Raw genomic sequence first — 18,939 nt, forward strand, 5'->3', positions numbered from 1 at the left:
AGCATACTAGCTACACTGAGTTGGAACCTAAAAGTGCATCTCGAGGAAATGACGTTGAAATAGTGGCAGAGTTTTCTTTTTAAATGGCAGTTTAAACATTAAGAAATGTTTTACATTTGTCACATCCCTAACAGTTAATAACCTTTGGTTTTCAGATTTAACAACATTCTTAAACCTTAGTTACATTGAAATTTCTCAGTTGAGCCTTTCACCTGTGTAAAACCTTTAATTCCCCCTTCCAGTGGGATCAAGATAATCTTCATTTTCGGCACCAAAACTATTCTAATCACAACTATAATATTTAGCCCAATCTTGATTAAAGGCCACGGCAAAGGTTTTCCTGTTTGTTAAAAGTTGTCCTTCATCTGCAGTTATGGACTGCCCTCTTCAATTAAAACCACGCTTTCAATGGGGTTCAAGTCTAGAGACTGAGATGACCATTGCAAAATGTTGATTTTGAAAAACAGAAGCATATGCAGAAAAGTATGTCATACCTATGGTAAAATATGGGGGTGGATCTTTGATGTTATGGAGCTATTTTGTTTCCACTGGTCCTGGGGCCCTGGCTAAGGTCAACAGCCTTGTTTGTCAAGAGGTGTGGAAGGGTGGGGAAGGTACCTGCAGTCAGAGAATAAGACAAGGATGCAAATGATATCCACTACTCTACCGGTCCAGAAGACATCAGCTAGACAACCAGCATCTTCCAACTCTCAGAGGTAAGTTTGCTTTCACTGGGGCTCATCTCAGATGTACATAGGTGGTTAAGTGTTCGTAACTCGGTCCATCCCTGTCACAGAAGACTCCGAATTTGAATTAACCTGGTGTGCTCTCTGTGCTCTCGTAGAGAAAGACCTGTTGTGCTTAAGGGATGAAGATCCAGATTGTGATACTGCTGTTTGCTCTAGTGAGCATCCCTTTAGCAGCAAGCCTCAACGAAGCTACCCTTAATGAAGGTATGTCTAGTGTGTGTGTGTGTGTGTGAGACAGGTGAGTGTAGAGTGTCTCTGTCGGTCTCTGGGATGACAATAAAAAAATGTTGGTCAAGAGGTGAAAAAAAGTTACAATTAGAACCTGTAGAGTACTTAAAGAATACATATGTGCAAATTAGGCTCAAATTGTTAGCTGTAGCTAAAGTGTTAGGACAACCGTAATAGCCATGAAAAATATCTTTAAGCTGCTTGTTGGTGTACTGTGACATGTGAGATACCTTCCTAACATAGTCATTGTTCTGCTATTATTGTCATAGCAGCTAATCATACCCTTATTCCAATTGGCACTCCTATATCCAATGTTGAGTGTTCTGGCGCAAAATGCTGCTTTGCATTATCCAGTTGAGTGTTACACATTGCAGGTGGATGAGATCAGAGACCTAAGGGCCTAGATTCCATCCATAGCACCAAAGATCCACGCTATTGTGCGATTTAAATTCAAAGGCAATGTTCCCACTTTAGCTGAGACTGCATTCACCCTAAACGGTAAAACACTGCATATGTCGGTTCAATAGAAAATTATCCAGCTACAAGGCAGATCTTCCACACTACAGATTAAATCTAACCCCTTATACCCGCAATGCTAAAAAATGTATTCTATTCAACTGAGACATTTACTCTGTTCGTATTCTTATATTTTGCCTCTTATTATTGTTGCATTGTCGAGAAGGAACCTGCAAGTAAGCATTTCATTGGACAATGTGTATCCCGTACATATGACTAATTCAATGCAGGAAAACTGAAATCAGTCTTACCTCATTTCTACCAGCATCTCACGTGTGCAATTAGAGGCGAAAAAAAACTCTAGATCAACTTTACTCCACACACAGAAACACATAAAGCTCTCCCTCGCCCTCCATTTGGCAAATCTGACCATAACTTTATCTTCCGGATTCTTGCTTACAAGCAAAAACTAAAGCAGGAAGAACCTGTGCAGAGCTCAATACGGAAATGGTCCAATGAAGCGGATGCTAAGCTACAGGACTGTTTTGCTAGCACAGACTGGAATATGGATTCATCCGATGGCATTGAGGAGTGTAAGTTCTTTGACGACGTCATCCCCACAGTGACCATACGTAATTTTCCCAACCAGGAGCCATGGATTACAGACAACATCCGCACTGAGCTAAAGGCTGGAGCTGCCACTTTCAAGGAGCGGGACACTAATTCGGACACTTATAAGACATTCCGCTACGCCCTCTGTTGAAACATCAAACAGGCAAAGTGTCAATAAAGGACTAAGATCGAATCTGACACTTGTCGGATGTGGCAGGGCATTCAAACTATCATGCATTACAAAGGGAAACCCAGCCACGAACTGTCCAGTGATGCAAGCCTACCAGACAAGCAAAATGCCTTCTATGCTCACTTCGAGACGAACAACACTGAACCATGCATAAGAGCACCAGCTGTGTGATCACATTCTGTGAGTAAGACCTTTAAACAGTTTAACATTCACAAGGCCGCAGGGCCAGACGGATTACCAGGACATGTACTAAGAGCATGCGCTGACCAGCTGGTGAGTGTCTTCACTGACATTTTCAACCTCTCCCTGACCCAGTCTGTAATACCTACATGTTTCAAGTAGACCACCATAGTCTGTGTGCCCAAGAACGCCAAGGTAACCTGCCTAAATGACTATTGCCCCGTAGCACTCACAGCTGTAGCCATGAAATGCTTTGAATGGCTTGTCATGGCTCACATCAACAGCATCATCCTAGACACCCTGGACCCACTCTAATTCGCATACCGCCCCAACAGATCCACAGATGACGCATTCTCTATTGCACTCCACACTGCCCTTTCCCACCTGGACAAGAGGAACAGTGTATTCTGAGAGGGTTTCATCAGGGAAGTATTTGTACTCCAATGTAGTAAAGAGGAAGGAATGTCATTTTCAGGGTATAATGGTATACTTAGTTAGTAGTAGGCCTACATGTTATTCAAACTCTACCCCAAGAACTTTATACAATAACTGGTCCCCCACAAACTGATCCATCTGAAACTCTGTCTGAGCATCAAGGACCATTTTGTTTGTGTTGGGAGGTCAATAGGTTGCTAACCACGTGCTACAGCTAAGCTGATCATTTGTTACTGGACCCTGGTGTATTGTGAATGTGCATGCTTAAAGCACTAGTATGTGCTATTCTAATTAAAACAAAATGTATATTAGGCTACATTGTATTGTTCTACAACTTTTGACTTCTTCTTTACCAGAGCAGTACACATGATGGCTACAGGTTAAAAGCGAAATCATTATGGTCAACTGATCATCGTACAGACAGATACAGTTGGGGTCAAATATATTGGCACCCTTGAACGATTCCCTATTTATTTTGAAATACATTGAAATAAAAAAAACCGCTCATGTGTTATTGTTTGATTTACAACTGCACATAACTCCCAAAATGTAATAATAGACTGAAATTGCGATTTTTCACTAAATGATTCAAAATTAAAATTATTTTGGTTGGAGCCAAGTTATTCTCGTTTACTGTGTAATTTACTACGCTTTGATATCCACCACCAACTACTGTAACTAAAAAAAAAAATGATGGTGTGTCTATGCCTGCAAGTTGCTACAGTATGTCTGATATTTGTCTCATATTTTCCTCTGCTGCTTTCTTGGTTGAACCAGGTCTCGCTTGAAAAATCAATTCTCTCTCAATGTGACTAACCTGGATAAATAAAGGTTAAGTAAATCAAATAAAGTCAGTGTTAACAGAACAATAGAAGCCAGGGGATTCAAACACAGCAAATGTATTGCTCAAAAAAGTATACACATGAAAGAACAAATTGTACAAGTGGATTAAACAAATGTTTTTCCTGGATTGTAACAGTTGTAACAAATCCATGACCCATTTATCAGGGAATCTTTAAGATCCAATATGTATACTGACCGAAAAGGTGTTGGCTTGAAATTAAAATACATTATTAATCAGGGTGGAATGATATTGTTCAGATATCTGCAAGTGATTCAAAGTAGGCCTATTTTATCCAAGAAATGTTGAATAAATGCCAGGTGCTTTTGCATCATGTATGCAGTATTGGAACCAAACCATAATGTTTACAGAAAGGTAAACATTTGAGATTTTTGCAACAATTGACATTCAAAAAATTCAAAAAAAGTTATTTGTGGTTTTTGTTTGAAGGTGAATATTCCTCTAGTAGTAGTGAGAGACCGCTATGGTGAGATATCATATGCATTCTTTGGTCTTTGCCTCCTGATTTAATGGGCTTGACCAATAAGCAAAAACATGTCTCCAAACCTCGGCAGCATTTCAATCGGCACCTTATTCCCTATGTGTAGTGCACTTTGCATACTTTGCTGGTGCTACTGCCTGGCCACCATCTCCTTCGCCCACAGCCCTTCTTTCTCCCTCCCCCTGGGCCGTCCCAGTGCAGCCTGCCTCCTGTGGGGTCCAGTCCCAGCGCCACACATGAAGCATGTGGTCATAGAAGGAACAGCTGGCCATCAGGCAGGACACTGCAGGGCTGTCCACGGCAGGGTTAGGACAGGCAGGTGGGCCTGCCACAGAGCTAGCAGATGACGGGGATAAACTCTCAGGTATATAACGTCCTGTGTCATCCTCCAAGGAGGTATCGAAGCTGGCAGTGGGAGATTCATACTGAATCCTTAGGTGTCCTCCTGTACGGCTCTCTGTTTGGGACTGTCTTGGCTCTGTGGTCTCCAGAGGGGAGCAGGGGGGAGGCTCCTCCAGGGAAAGCTGGGACCAGTCAGCCCCATAGGCCAGGGAATTGTGGAGGATATAGGAGGCTAGGACAGAACATGCTCCTCCGCTGCCCTCTAGAGGAAGAAGTAAATATTACAGGTTTGACAAAATGACAAGACATAACTTGGGTCTTATTCATAAGAACACAGGGTAGAAAAACTTTTGCAATAAAAAAATAAAACAAGTGTTTCTTATTGGACAAATTCAGGTAGGCCCCTCCCTGCTTCAGTTGTTTCCTTGTGAATACAACCCAGCTCTTCAACCAGACAGACATGGTAGTTGTGGCAAAGCGGCGAGTTTTCATGTGAGCAGCATCACGTCCCAGACAGTCAGACTCACCCAGAGCTTGCTGGCAGTGAAGGATGTGGAAGTCGTTGTGCATGCAGGCAGCCAACAGCAAGTGCTCATGGGTAGGATGCCACTTCAGTCTCCACACTCCGCCACCCAGAGCACTCTCACTGAGAGGCTGACGCATGTTCCTCTCGTCCCACAGGAGCACCTGCTCGTCATAGCTACAGGACAGGAGAGAGTTCACATGATTCACTGCATTTCAAATGGAACACTATTCCCTATGTAGTGCACTACTTTTGTCCCGAGTCCAGATATTCCCTATAGAGTGCACTACGTTTGAACAGAGCCCTATGGGCTCTGGTCAAAAGTAGTGCACTACATTGAGAACAGTGGGCCATTTCGGACGCAAGCACTATAGGGTTCGTATGGGCCTCAGGGTTTGACACCAATCTATCTTTCACACATCTGGTAAGTAACATCAATGAGTATGTTGATAGAAAAAACGGATTACTCAGCTTTTCTCCCAGGGACACATAGTGAATATAAAAAGGGGAGCTTGATGAATACAAGGATTATAGTATATTATAATACCAGCCTGGCCTTTTGAAAATAAAACACCTGACTGAAATAGTCCAATCAATGTTCATTTACCTGCCTGTGGCTAGAATGCGCTCCCGATGTGGGCTACTGTGTACACTGCATACACCCATCGAGTGCCTTCAAGAGAGGAAAAACAGTATTGGTTACATGTTCATTTAAGACATGTTTCTGATGCACCTACTTACTTTGCCATGGGAATGGCGAATGCATTTTGACTGTGTATTGTGTCAACATGCTCACCTCTTGCTGGTGAATGTGGGGGAAGAGGGACCCATCCTAAGATCCCATCCCTTAAGTTTGCAGTCATCCCCGCCTGCCAGGTGCATTCCATTCAGACAACACACACCCACACACACACACACACCAACCCACAGAAGATAAAAACATAGGATGTATGTCACAACTTTTTAAAACACGAGGATCCCGTCTGCTCAAAAAGCATGACAACCCTGATCACCTTATTAAGGCAAAGTGTAAACATCATCATCGCACAAGGAGGGGCAAACATTTAGGTTGCAGAAACAAAGACAGATAAACAGAAAATAGGATGGATAACACAGAACTTGACAGGAGGGTATTGAGCACTAAGCAGCCTGTATTAGCTAGATGTGTTTCGAGAGGGAGTGTTACCGGAGTAGACAAGCTGAGTATCCCAGTATGAGAACGCTGAGATCCAGGCTTCAAAGTCGTGGGCCTTCCACTGTGATACAGCAGTGAGACTGTTCTCCCCCAGGGACAAGACGTTGACACAGCCTGCAGAGTCACTGGACACCACACGCACGTCACTACTGCAGAGAGGAAGAGGAGAGGATACACCATGGTTGTCCATGGTTGCGTCTCAAATGGCACCCTATTCCCTATTATGTGCACTACTTTTAAACGGGGCCCACAGGGATGAAAACCCTAGGTAATCACATAACTTAGTACTATATCCTAAACAATTCTATTGCGCTGCTCTTTCTCTGACAATATTAAAATGTAAAATGACTTAAATGGAATATTAGGAATATGTAATCCTAAAATGATATTACTCTTGTCTGAACAGACAAAACCATTCAAAATACTACATCAGAGAGCATAATTTAGCCACAGAGGATCAATAGCTTCCAAAAACTTGCTGTGGATCAAGTTTTAGCATAAGCACTTCAAGTCGGGAAGGCCACAATTTGGGCCGCATGCACGCCAAATATAGAACAGCTTGTTGCGTTGTGGCCAGAGACATATAATCCAAAGAAGGGTTTTGAAAACCTCTAAGCCTGGCAATTTGACTGTTAAACTCATGGGTACACTCGCTATTGCTGCCAGTCCTGACTTGAATGGATTATATTGCTATGGTTGGTTGCGGCTGTCAGTTGGCCTTTCGCAAATTTCAAGATATAATTCCGAGAAAAACTTTAACGTTTGGAAAGCAAATGCCTACTGCTGAAAATAGAAGACTAATCTGTCTGTAGAAGCCAACAAATTGTTTTTGCAACTACTTTTGAGCGATTCTGAGCGAACAACACTGTTTTTCTAAGTAGCTTATCTTGAAATAAGCTATTGGCGTGAGTGCATCGGCCATCGCCGGTGAGTAGCCTAGGCTTCATCTTCATCATTCAGTGCCACTGGAAAGTTATTTAGTAGCCTACTGCAACCTATAATATACACTGAGTGTAAAAAAACATTGCGTTGCATCCCCTCTATCCTCAGAACAGCCTCAATTCGTCGGGGCATGGACTCTACAAGGTGTCGAAAGCGTTCCACAGGGGTGATGGTCCATGTCTTCCCACAGTTGTGTCAAGTTGGCTGAATGTCCTTTGGGTGGTGGACCATTCTTGATATACACAGGAAACTGTTGAGCGTGATAAACCCAGCAGCTTTGCAGTTCTTGACACTCAAACTGGTGCGCCTGGCACCTACTACCATACCCCATTCAAAGGCACTTCAATCTTTTGTCTTGCCCATTCACCCTCTGAATGACACACATACACAATCCATGTCTCAAGGCTTAAAAATAAAATAAAGGGGGATTAGAAATGATGCAAACAATTAAATTGATAGAACCTACAATCTGCAATATTAAAGCTGATCTACCCCCCCAAAATAAAAATAAAATACAAATGATGTATTTTTGTTTTGGTTTTTTTACCCCTTTTTCTCCCCAGTTTCATGTTATCCAATTGGTAGTTACAGTCTTGTCTCATCGCTGCAACTCCCGTACGGACTCGGGAGAGGCAAAGGTTGAGAGCTGTGCGTCCTCCGAAACACGACCCAACCAAGCCGCACTGCTTCTTGACACAATACCCGCTTAACCCGGAAGCCAGCCGCACCAATATGCCGGAGGAAACAACGTACACCTGGCGACCGTGTCAGCGTGCATGCGCCCGGCCCACTACAGGAGTCGCTAGAGCGCGATGGGACAAGGACATCCCTGCCGGCCAAACCCTCCCCTAACCCGGACGACGCTGGCCCAAATGGATCTCCCGGTCGCGGCAGTGCTCAAACCAGGATCTCTAGTGGCACAGCTAGCACTGCAGTGTCTTAGACGACTGCGCCACTCGGGAGGCACAAATGATGTATTTTAACATGTAAATGACGTAGAATTGCATGAAATGCATTTATAAAAAGGCCCATTTATTTCAAGGCCCTGCTAAAGAAAATCCCCATGTGTGGAAATCTAAAAAAAGAAATGCCTCTGTTCAACTGTATGCCACTACGGAAATGTGACTATAGATGCATGCAATGCTTTATAATTTAATCTTTATTTAACTAGGCGAGTCAGTTAAGAACAAATTCTTATTTACAATGACGGACTACACCGGCCAAACCTGGACGACGCTGGGCCAATTGTGCGCCGCACTATGGGACTCCCAATCACGGCCGGTTGTGATACAGCCTGGATTTCAACCAGGGTGTCTGTAGTGACGCCTCTAGCACCGAGATGCAGTGCCTTAGACAGCTGCACCACTCGGGAGCCCAAATAATTAACTTGAAACAGACAAACCTACCACGGATATGCTTACATTTTTGAAATTTTACTGTATTAGAACATTAGTTGTCCAATCTGTGGCCTTTAGTAACCTCCCATGCAGCGTTCAGTATATCCCAAATGAAGCCATTATCCTCACCTGTTACCTCTTCCAGTGGACCAGTCTAATGACAGAGCCAACTTATCAGCTCCCAGTCCAAAACTGGTCACAGTCTGCAGAGCACACCGGCCTTCCTACTGGAGACACGTATCCATAAGAGCAATGCCCCAAGCTAGGGTTGCACAATTCCATAGTTTTTCTGAAATCCTGTTTAGAGGATTACAGATGTTGTGCTTATTCCTTCCTGATTCCAGTAATATTGCAAATCAGGATCTCTGGACAACCAGGGAATTTGGGGAAGTTACCAGAATTTTGCAACCCTAGCCCAAACACTCTTTAACATAACGGACATGGATATTCGACAGTGAATGAATCTGTATCTCACCTGACTGTCTATGAGTCTGTGCAGCTGTATCTCCCCACTGGCTGTAGCCATGCCCAACAGAGGCCTCTCTGACACTGGTACATGACACCTGAGAATAGAGGTATAGCAACAAAGTCATCATCAAGGCCAGGTGGAGGATCTCCATTGAAATAGCTTTTTAGTTCCGGACGAGGTTTAATGTGTCAAGGAAACCAGCCCAAACTGAAAAAAAGCTTGTAGCTGTTTGCGTCATCTTACCATTTTAGATTTAATATAGCTGGTGTGTCAATCCGCTGCAGCTCACTGAGGGGCGGACACATAGGTCCTTGTTGACGAAACTTGAACAGGTACAGTCGGCCAATCCGAGTAGCCGCGTCCTCTGGTCCCTGATGATTGCACAATGAGAGAACTGTTACACCACCTTATACACACACCAGAGTCCCAACGTGTATGAGAAGTAGCAACTTTCTGATATAGAGTCAGTGACATACATCATGGTGTATACAGTCATACACTACATGACCAAAAGTATGTGGACAACCTGCTCGTCGAACATCCCCTTCCAAAAATCATGGGCATTAATATGGAGTTGGGCCCCCCCTTTGCTGCTATAACATCCTGCACTCGTCTGGGAAGGCTTTCCACTAGATGTTGGAACATTGCTGCGAGGACTTGCTTCCATTCTGCCACAAGAGCATTAGTGAGGTCGGGCACTGATGGCTTAGATTGGCTTAGATCGGGTTGCTTGTAGCTGGTTTGAGAATGATTTAAAAGACAGAACACAGTGTGTACTTACTGATGGCGTTAAGTCAGGATTTCTAGTCATAACAAAAGGTGTCCCACAAGGTTCGATTCTTGGTTCAGTTCTTTTCACAATTTATATTAACGGCATTGGTCTATTTGTACAAAACTGTAACTGTCATCTGTAAGTAGATGACACTGTTGTATACTCTACTGCCTCTACGGAAGCTCAGGCTCTGTTGACTCTTCAATCTGCTTTTACTACCTTGCAGAAAGCCTTGGTTGACCTGAAGTTGGTACTAAATGCTGGTAAAATCAAGTACATGTTATTTTACAAATCATGTAATGATGTAACTGATGATTTTTGCATAAGTACGTTAGATGGTGCCCCAATTGATCGTGTCCCCGCCTAAAAATATATGGGCATCTGGATTGACGAAAAGCTATCTTTTCAAAAGCATGTTGACGAGTTAGTCAAGAAATTAAGAATTAAGTTGGGCTTCTTTTATAGGAATAGGGCTTGCCTTTCATTAAAAATAGTAGAAAACAGATAATTCAGTCTACATTTATTCCTGTTGAAGTGTATGGCGATATTATATACATGAATGCAGATGCCAGTGTTTTGGACACAATTTATCATAGCACACTTCGTTTTATAACATCTGACAGTTTTGACACTCACCACTACATCTTTTAACATAAAGTTGGTTGGACATCGCTAAAAACACGTAGGTTACTTCATCATTCTGTTTATAAAGCCTTGCTCAAACTACCAATTTACTTAACATCATTGTTGAAATATAGAAACTCGGATTACAACACTAGATCACAGGGTTGGTTAATGACGGAGACTTCCCTTTACTTTTCCTACCAGGCCCCTATCATGTTGAATAATCTCCAAGTAATGCTTCATTTGGATGTGTTATTGTCTCTGGGTCAGTGTAGGAGAAAGGGATTCTTATATTGATAAATGTGTTTATTTTGTTTGTTAATTGTGTATATAATATTTGCTATTTATTTAATTGTGTGTTTTAAGTTGTGTATAATTTTATTTTCCTGTATTGTTACCAGGGCACATTTGCAAATGAGACCTAGGTCTCAATGTGTTTTTCCCTGGTTAAATGAAAAGTTACCTGTTTGGGATAGGGGGCGGTATTTTCACATCCGGATGAAAAGCATGCCCAAAGTAAACTGCCTGCTACTCAGGCCCAGAAGCTAGGATATATATAATTGGTAGATTTGGATAGAAAACACTCTAAAGTTTCTAAAACTGTTAAAAACATGTCTGTGAGTATAACAGAACTTATTTGGCAGGCGAAACAGAGGACAAACCATCCAGGATTTTTTTGTTGTTGAGGTGACTGTTTTCAATTGCTTTTCTATGGGAATCTAGATTTCTGAGGCATCTGGTTGCAGTTCCTAGGGCTTCCACTAGATGTCAACAGTCTTTAGAAATTGGTTGATGTTTTTCTTTTGAGTAAAGAAGAAGTATGGCTGTTCAGACTGAGTGTCGAGTCTAGCGTACTGTTGTGTTTGGGGCGCACAACCTGGCGCTCGCTTCACTTTAATTTTATCCACTATTGAATACAGTTTATTCCGTCTTAAATTTTATCGATTATATACGTTTTAAAATATCTGAAGTTGGATTATGAAAGTTGTTTGAAATATTTGGACGAAGATTACAGGTAATTTATTAGATAATGTGTAGTCATGTTGGGCAAGTTGGAACCGGTGTTTTTCTGAATCAAACGTGCCAAATAAATGGACATTTTGGGGATATAACGACGGAATTAATTGAACAAAAGGACCATTTGTGATGTTTATGGAACATATTGGAGTGCCAACAGAAAAAGATCTTCAAAGGTAAGCCATGAATTATATCGTTATTTCTGAGTTTTGTGTCGGGCCTGGTGGGTTGAAATATGATTGTCATGTGTTTGTTTGATGGGGTGCTGTCCTCAGATAATCACATGGTTTGCTTTCCCCGTAAAGCCTTTTTGAAATCTGACACGGTGGCTGGATTAACAAGAAGTTAAGCTGAATTTTGATGTATTACACTTGTGATTGTATGAAAGTTAAATATTTCTAATCATTTATTTTGAATTCCGCGCTCTGCAATTTCACCGGATGTTGTTGAAACGTTCCGCTAGTGGAACCCCTAGCCGTAAAAGGTTTTAATAAATGTTGGGCGATTAGGCCTGGCTCGCAGTCGCCGTTCCAATTCATCCCAAAGGTGTTTGATGAAGTTGAGGTCAGGGCTCTGTGCAGGCCAGTCAAGTTCTTCCACACCGATCTCGACAAACCATTTCTGTATGGACCTCACTTTGTGCACGGGGGCATTGTAATGCTGAAACAGGAAAGGGCCTTCCCCAAACTACTAGTACAAAGTTCGACGCACAGAACAGACTAGAAATGTATGCTGTGGCGTTAAGATTTCCCTAAGGGGCCTAGCCAAACTTTACAGTTGGCACTATGCATTCGAGCAGGTAGCGTTCTACTGGCATCCTTCAAACCCAGATTTGTCTGTCGGACTGCCAGATGATGAAGCGTGATTCATCACTCCAGAGAACGCGTTCCCACTGCTCCAGAGTCCAATGGTGTCAAGCTTTACACCACTCCAGCTGCTGCTCGGCTTCCCGACGAACAGTTATTGTGCTGATGTTGCTTTCAAAGGCAGTTTGGAACTCGGTAGAGAGTGTTGCAACCAAGGACAGAGGATTTTTAAGTGCTACACGCTTCATTAAACACTCGGCGGTCCGTTCTGTGAGATTGTGTGACCAACCATTTCGGGGCTGAGCAGTTGTTGCTCCTAGACGTTTCCACGTCACAATAACAGCACTTACAGTTGACCGGGGCAGCTCTAGCAGGCCAGCAATTTGACAAACTAACTTGTTGGGAAGGTGGCATCCTATGGCGGTGCCACATTGAAAGTCACTGAGCTCTTCAGTAAGGCCATTCTACTGACAATGTTTGTCTATGGAGATTGCATGGCGGTGTGCTCGATTTTATACACCTGTCAGCATTGGGTGTAGCTGAAGTAGCTGAATCCACTCATTTCACGAAGAGTCCACATACTTTTGTGTATATAGTGTATCTTAGTTTGATTGTCTGCTTGTCTAACGATAGTATCTACAATCTTACCCCATCTGGCCCTTTCTGCAGTTGATATGTTCCACATGCCAGTATGTTGTGCCACTGTGGGATGGGGCACCACTCCACTGTGTCGGCACTCAGCTCTGTGTCAAACACCTGTAGACTGCGGGTCCTTGACTTCCAAGCCATCGCAAAATGTTCTGCATATTACTGGACCACAGCACCAGTCAAATATGCAAATATGGACAGTGTCAACAATTATTATGCCAAGATAACACAGCCCACCATCAACAACATGAACACGGGTAACCTAGGATTGGATCAAATATTAGTTAACTAGCTAGCTAACTAACTATTTAACTGCTGGTTGAGATACATGCAACATAAACAAGCTAGCCTCCAGCTAGCGCATATATTTAGCAAAACCAGCACTAACGTTACTGTTAACAAGCTATAATTTACCTCCCTACTTGGCTAGCAACAGGCGTCTAGACGAACATCTAGCTAGCTACACAGTTCAAACTATAGTATTTCGATTTAATTATAACGCACATATCCCAATACGCTATATTTGTTTACAGATCAACATATATTCTGATAAAGAAATTAGAAACATACATGTGAAGCAGCTATTCGGCTGGCAAACACTTCCTGAATGACGCTGCCACGTCACCGACTGGGGGCTACATTCAGCATCGAAACGTTGCACAATGTTACATAGACGTGGGATATCACAAGCCACCCACTGGCAACCACACACAGTGGAGGTTCCCTGACCATCAGCTCATGCCCACACCAACACAAAATATGGATGGAAATCTACCGTTGACCCAATCATCGTATTGCACCGTGGTAGATAAAAAAGACCAGTCTAAACTAATATGCTACACGCATACAACATCTGGGATATTCAATGTTGGGTGAGTGTTGATAGCTATCTAGCCATTTCCGTATGGGTAGAAACCTTGCGTTATAACGACGTAAACTGACCAGAAAACTGACCTAGCGAGCTACAGTAGTTGTGGACATGTAGCTAGCTATTTATTATACATTAGCGATTATACAGTTTTGCTCATATAGAGAGGCGATCTCATCTCATCGCCTCGGGCGAATCACAGTAAGCTCGTGCTGCAGTGTTCAGGTTAATGCTAACAACAACAACAACAAAGCTGCCGCCAGTGGTACTATATAGATATTGCTATAATATTCACCTGTAAAAGAAATATCCATGACATTGGTGTAGTAGCACATGCAGCTGACATCACACTTGTTTTCTGTTTCAGCTTGACAAATGCCTTTGATGTGTGGAGCACAGATTTCACCGAGGAGACATTGAACCAGTTTGTATGTATCCTGTACATATGTATGTACATATGTAGGTTCTTAATGAGTTATTTTGGCATTTCCCCTCTGTATATGATAACAAAATGACATGCACATTTATTTTCAGAGACAGAAGTTTGCCTTAAAGTCAACAGAGGATTATATCCTGAAAATCAGGTATGTTTATCCCATTTCCCAGATTATTTTAATCCAAGGACCTCATGCACTCCTTGATATCCTTACACTTTCCATGCCTTTACAATACTTACATATTCCTTTAATTCCTCCCCTCTCCTCTCCTATGTTCTTCCAGGTCTGCGTGTGGGAGTGGGAGTGTGTCGGTATCGGTGCAGGACACGAGTGCAGTGCTCTATGTAGTGGCCAGTCCAGGAGACCTGAGTGTGACTCTGTCCAGGCTAAAAGAACAAGAGGCTAAAGAGGTCCTGAGAGAGCTGCTGTTTAGAATGGCAGACAGCCTGACCCATTTAAACAATACTGGTGAGATATTGTTTAATACAAAGTTCTCCTCACATACTGTACTCTTTCCGATCTAGGGAAGGCCTTGCTAACTGCTGTTACAGAATGCATGTGTACTCTTACCACACGGTCTTTATGTTCTCTGTTGTGTTACTATGTTCTGTCCAGCAGGCCCTGCCTCATTCAGTCCTGGGAAGAGTCCGCACAAACGGAATACAGGTGCTGTGTGACAAGTTCTCTTCATCTTCTTTTTTCCTGTAGATATGTATTTTTAGTTGCCTTGGTAAATTACAATAGAACATAACTCATCCTCTAACGTATGAGGATGAGCTATCCTCATAGCTCATCCTCATAGAGGTGTATTAGGAACGATGATGTATAGTAAATGCTACTCTTGCTCTTTCAGACTTTGAGCCAAGGAGACACCAGCAGAGTGGCCAAACTTTGGCAGTCAAGAAGCGTCTCCCAGGAGATTCTCTCATCAACCCAGGAACTAAGAGGTAGGTACCTTCTCACTGAGATCAGGACAGTGGATGTGTCCCAAATGGCACCCTATCTCATATATAGTGTACTGTTTTTTTACCAGAGCCCATAGGTCTCAGCTTAAAAGTAGTGCACTTTAAAGGGATAGGCCTTAATTCCAAAATAGTCCACTAATTTAAAAGGCTGGGCCCTGGTCAAAAGTAGTGCACTATAACTGGAATAGGGTGGCATTTGGGACGTAGCGACAGACGGTCTTTACATACTGTATTTACATGCATCTGCATGCAAATAATGTAAAGAGACAAGTTCACTATTATTTATGTTTTTCTGACCTTTTTCAGAAAGCGTCAAGCAACCGGGGTGGCATTTGATGAAGAAGACGATCAATGATGATTTGCTAAGAGGAATGACCACAGTTGCTTTCCATCCTTGCTGTCACATTTCTCCAGCATACAAACAATATAGTGCATGAATGTTCTTTTAATCCACTAACACTAATCCATACAACTTCAACAAAAAAAAAGATATACCTATTTAATGAATACTGTCCAAATGATGACAATCTACTTTTTAAGGACTAATGGGGTAGAGTCTCAAATGGCACTCATTCCCTACTTGGTGCACTACTTTTGACCAGATCCCTATGGGTCATGATTAAAAGTAGTGCACTATATAGGGTGCATGATTAAAAGTAGTGCACTATATAGGGTGCAATTTTAGACGCACTCATTATCATTACCTTAATCACTGTGGGAAGACTTGAAACATGATATTTAAAAAATAATAATAATAATAATAATTCTCCCCAATTTCCGTGGTATTTAATTGGTAGTTACAGTCTTGTCTCATCGCTGCAACTCCCGTACGGACTCGGGAGAAGCGAAGGTCGTGAGCTGTGCGTCTTCCGAAACACAACCCAACCAAACCGCACTGCTTCTTGACACAGTGCCCGCTTAACCCGGAAGCCAGCCGCACCAATGTGTCGGAGGAAACACCGTACACCTAGCTACCGTGTCAGCGTGCATTGCGCCTGGCTTGCCACAGGATTCGCTAGTGCGCAAACGGACATCCCTGCCGGCCAAACCCTCCACTAACCCGGACGCAGCTGGGCCAATTGTGCACCGCCCCATGGGTCTCCCGGCTGCGACAGAGCCTGGACTCGAACCCAGAATCTCTAGTGGCACAGCCTTAGACCACTGCGCCACTCGGGAGGCCCGTATTTTAATCTTTTAACTTTATAATAATCATTACTTTTTAAAGCCATTCTCCTTGTCCAAACATTCATGTCGATTTGTTCTAATAGCATAATTATAATTTTTAACAAGAGTCAAATCTGCTCAGGAAACCATGAAATGGATAGTGTATATCAGACTATGATTCTCATATCTATATTGTTAGCAAAATGACTGCAAGCCTTCAAAGAGCATGCACAGTAAACTATTTGGTTCTAATACCTAATGTTGAAGTTAGCTACTAGAATACCATAATTAAATGTATGATTAAAACCATAGATAAAAAGGACCCAATTGATACCTGATTTATTTGTCATTTTTTTGTTTAAAAATCCAGATCACCCAACGTGAAGCACAGAATACAGAAACAACAGTAGAATCAGCAACAAGTCCAAATGTAACGCAAGAAGAACAAATATGAACAGATGCTTTACAACAGAAAAATGTCAGACACATTTTCATAAAATATATAGATATATATTATATTCATATGCACACATACACTACCTGGGTACATTCCAAAGCATTTTTGCTTAGGAGCAAAGCCAAGTAACCACTAGATTGATGAAGAAAAAAAAATATCTCATTGTATTTGCACCCATGTAGAATTGCACCTAATTCTCATATTTGCTGGTGTCGTTTTAAAAAAAATAACTGTTTTTGTTTTACTTTTACTCCAGAGACCTTTGAACAATAAGTTTTTGTCAATTTTACATTTGTTTTTTTTAAATCAAGCTTTTTTCTGCTCAGGGAAAACTTCAAATACATTTAAGTATTCAGAGATGTTGGGTGGCAACAACAGATCAAACAATGATCAAAACCATCTAAAATGGTCCTAAACCACATCGCTGTTCCTTTGACATCCAGAGTCACAGAACTCTAGTTAAAGCAGAGCATCACGGTCATCATTTAGTCTGAGTTAAAGGACACAAGTTAACCTCAAGTTCATTACATCTTTCCTCACGGCTTTTCAGACCCAACATATACAGGTAGCATTAATTAAACAAATTTCAAAGACAGGCCTGGTTTCTCATTCTCATATTAGTTCACATGAAAAATTATAATTTTATCCTGGACATCAGTAAAACATTTCACCTACTTTACATTCTGAGGAAAACAAATTACAACAATTAGTTTCCTTGTTTAATAGTAAAAGGATAACAACCACCCCAGTCAAGATATTTTTTTTCAAATAAGTCCCACATTAAGAAATCAATGTGTTAAATTACATAGAATTAGTCCATGAAATAACTTAAGCAATTTCTGAGAGGAATAAAGAGAGATCACAACTATATCTTTACAACACAAACACCCCATGAACATATCCATTTCAAATCACATGGCAACATACATATTCAAGAAATGACAAACATTTATCTTCATTAATGACCTGGTGTGGGTGTTCTTCAAAATTCTAATATGCTCCAACTTCCAAAAAATAAGTCAGCTGACTTGAAAGCATCTTGTAAATCATACAATCTCAAGTTCAAACTAAACAATGATCAGAAAGTTCAACTTCTTTTTCTCACAGTGATGGTAGTGCAGTAGTGTATGCTTATTATTGTAAATCCTGTATGTGTCCTTTCTTATAGGTATTACAGGATAGTCATTATTAAGTTCAGTTCTTTTCACGGTTTTTGATTACTTAAATTATTCTTGTTGATTACCTTCATTGTAAAGTAAGTTATTACATAGTGTCCAACATAGGATCTTGTCGAAAGAAACAAATCATTATGATTTGTAGAAGCACAAAATTCAGCATTCAGTAGAAAGTGCTCTAATTATCATGTCGAGACAAAAATATACAGTGTCCAAATGAAGAGGCTAGAGATTTGGGAGGCACCATCAGCATATAGAATCATTCCGCTACATTCTCTTAAAAGAGGAAATCTGGTGCAGCTTTCCTCTGACTCACTTAGTCTATTAAAGTGATTTCAAATAAAAGGCCAACGATTCAGGACTCACGTCAAAACTTACTTAGCTATCAACCATCATCAGTTATTGCGAAATCAATCACAGATCCGATATCTGTTCTGTATACATTTCAATATGTCCTGTATACGTTCAGAAAATGAATAATTCTTCTTGCCACAGAAAAATATAGATATACACTGCTCAAAAAAATAAAGGGAACACTTAAACAACACAATGTAACTCCAAGTCAATCACACTTCTGTGAAATCAAACTGTCCACTTAGGAAGCAACACTGATTGACAATAAATTTCACATGCTGTTGTGCAAATGGAATAGACAAAAGGTGGAAATTATAGGCAATTAGCAAGACACCCCCAATAAAGGAGTGGTTCTGCAGGTGGTGACCACAGACCACTTCTCAGTTCCTATGCTTCCTGGCTGATGTTTTGGTCACTTTTGAATGCTGGCTGTGCTTTCACTCTAGTGGTAGCATGAGACGGAGTCTACAACCCACACAAGTGGCTCAGGTAGTGCAGCTCATCCAGGATGGCACATCAATGCGAGCTGTGGCAAGAAGGTTTGCTGTGTCTGTCAGCGTAGTGTCCAGAGCATGGAGGCGCTACCAGGAG

The 18,939-nt window shown here is 41.7% G+C and overlaps 2 protein-coding genes across 3 annotated transcripts; one reads left to right on the plus strand and one right to left on the minus strand.

Annotated features, from left to right (window-relative positions):
* Nucleotides 1-3,733: 3,733 nt before the first annotated feature.
* Nucleotides 3,734-13,551, minus strand: dph7 (diphthamide biosynthesis 7). Of its 2 annotated transcripts, XM_038988275.1 has the most exons (10): nucleotides 13,499-13,551; nucleotides 12,929-13,090; nucleotides 9,305-9,432; nucleotides 9,068-9,155; nucleotides 8,722-8,816; nucleotides 6,245-6,402; nucleotides 5,855-5,927; nucleotides 5,666-5,731; nucleotides 5,063-5,235; nucleotides 3,734-4,797 (listed from the first exon to the last, which is right to left on the minus strand). In XM_038988275.1, the coding sequence occupies exons 2-10, from the start codon at nucleotides 13,067-13,069 to the stop codon at nucleotides 4,283-4,285; spliced, it is 1,437 nt and encodes a 478-aa protein (XP_038844203.1). In that variant the 5' UTR covers nucleotides 13,070-13,090; nucleotides 13,499-13,551; the 3' UTR covers nucleotides 3,734-4,282. The 2 variants fall into 2 exon arrangements, with proteins under 2 accessions (XP_038844203.1, XP_038844210.1); XM_038988282.1 differs by lacking the exon at nucleotides 13,499-13,551 and having other exon boundaries at nucleotides 12,929-13,488.
* A 44-nt stretch (nucleotides 13,552-13,595) lies between these two features.
* paxx (PAXX non-homologous end joining factor) lies at nucleotides 13,596-16,693 on the plus strand. The gene is made up of 7 exons (XM_038988293.1): nucleotides 13,596-13,800; nucleotides 14,164-14,224; nucleotides 14,331-14,380; nucleotides 14,517-14,701; nucleotides 14,849-14,899; nucleotides 15,087-15,180; nucleotides 15,505-16,693. Exons 1-7 carry the CDS (start codon nucleotides 13,667-13,669, stop codon nucleotides 15,551-15,553), a joined length of 624 nt encoding a protein of 207 aa, XP_038844221.1. The 5' UTR covers nucleotides 13,596-13,666; the 3' UTR covers nucleotides 15,554-16,693.
* The last annotated feature ends 2,246 nt before the right edge of the window (nucleotides 16,694-18,939 follow it).

Source organism: Salvelinus namaycush, chromosome 1 (assembly GCF_016432855.1).
Source record: "Salvelinus namaycush isolate Seneca chromosome 1, SaNama_1.0, whole genome shotgun sequence".
In the NCBI taxonomy this organism is placed as follows: domain Eukaryota; kingdom Metazoa; phylum Chordata; class Actinopteri; order Salmoniformes; family Salmonidae; genus Salvelinus; species Salvelinus namaycush.

What these genes read in the sequence shown, in the direction of transcription:
- dph7 (XM_038988275.1), bottom strand. Translation starts at nt 13,069, where the DNA reads ATGGCTTGGAAGTCAAGGACCCGCAGTCTACAGGTGTTTGACACAGAG. An exon ending in TGCAGAAAGGGCCAGATGGG is followed by an intron (nt 9,433 to 12,928) that starts GTAAGATTGTAG and finishes TGCAATCATCAG; the next exon opens with GGACCAGAGGACGCGGCTAC. An exon ending in TACTCAGCTTGTCTACTCCG is followed by an intron (nt 5,928 to 6,244) that starts GTAACACTCCCT and finishes TGCACCTGGCAG; the next exon opens with GCGGGGATGACTGCAAACTT.
- paxx (XM_038988293.1), top strand. Translation starts at nt 13,667, where the DNA reads ATGCCCACACCAACACAAAATATGGATGGAAATCTACCGTTGACCCAA. An exon ending in TCCGCACAAACGGAATACAG is followed by an intron (nt 14,900 to 15,086) that starts GTGCTGTGTGAC and finishes TTGCTCTTTCAG; the next exon opens with ACTTTGAGCCAAGGAGACAC. An exon ending in ATCAACCCAGGAACTAAGAG is followed by an intron (nt 15,181 to 15,504) that starts GTAGGTACCTTC and finishes GACCTTTTTCAG; the next exon opens with AAAGCGTCAAGCAACCGGGG.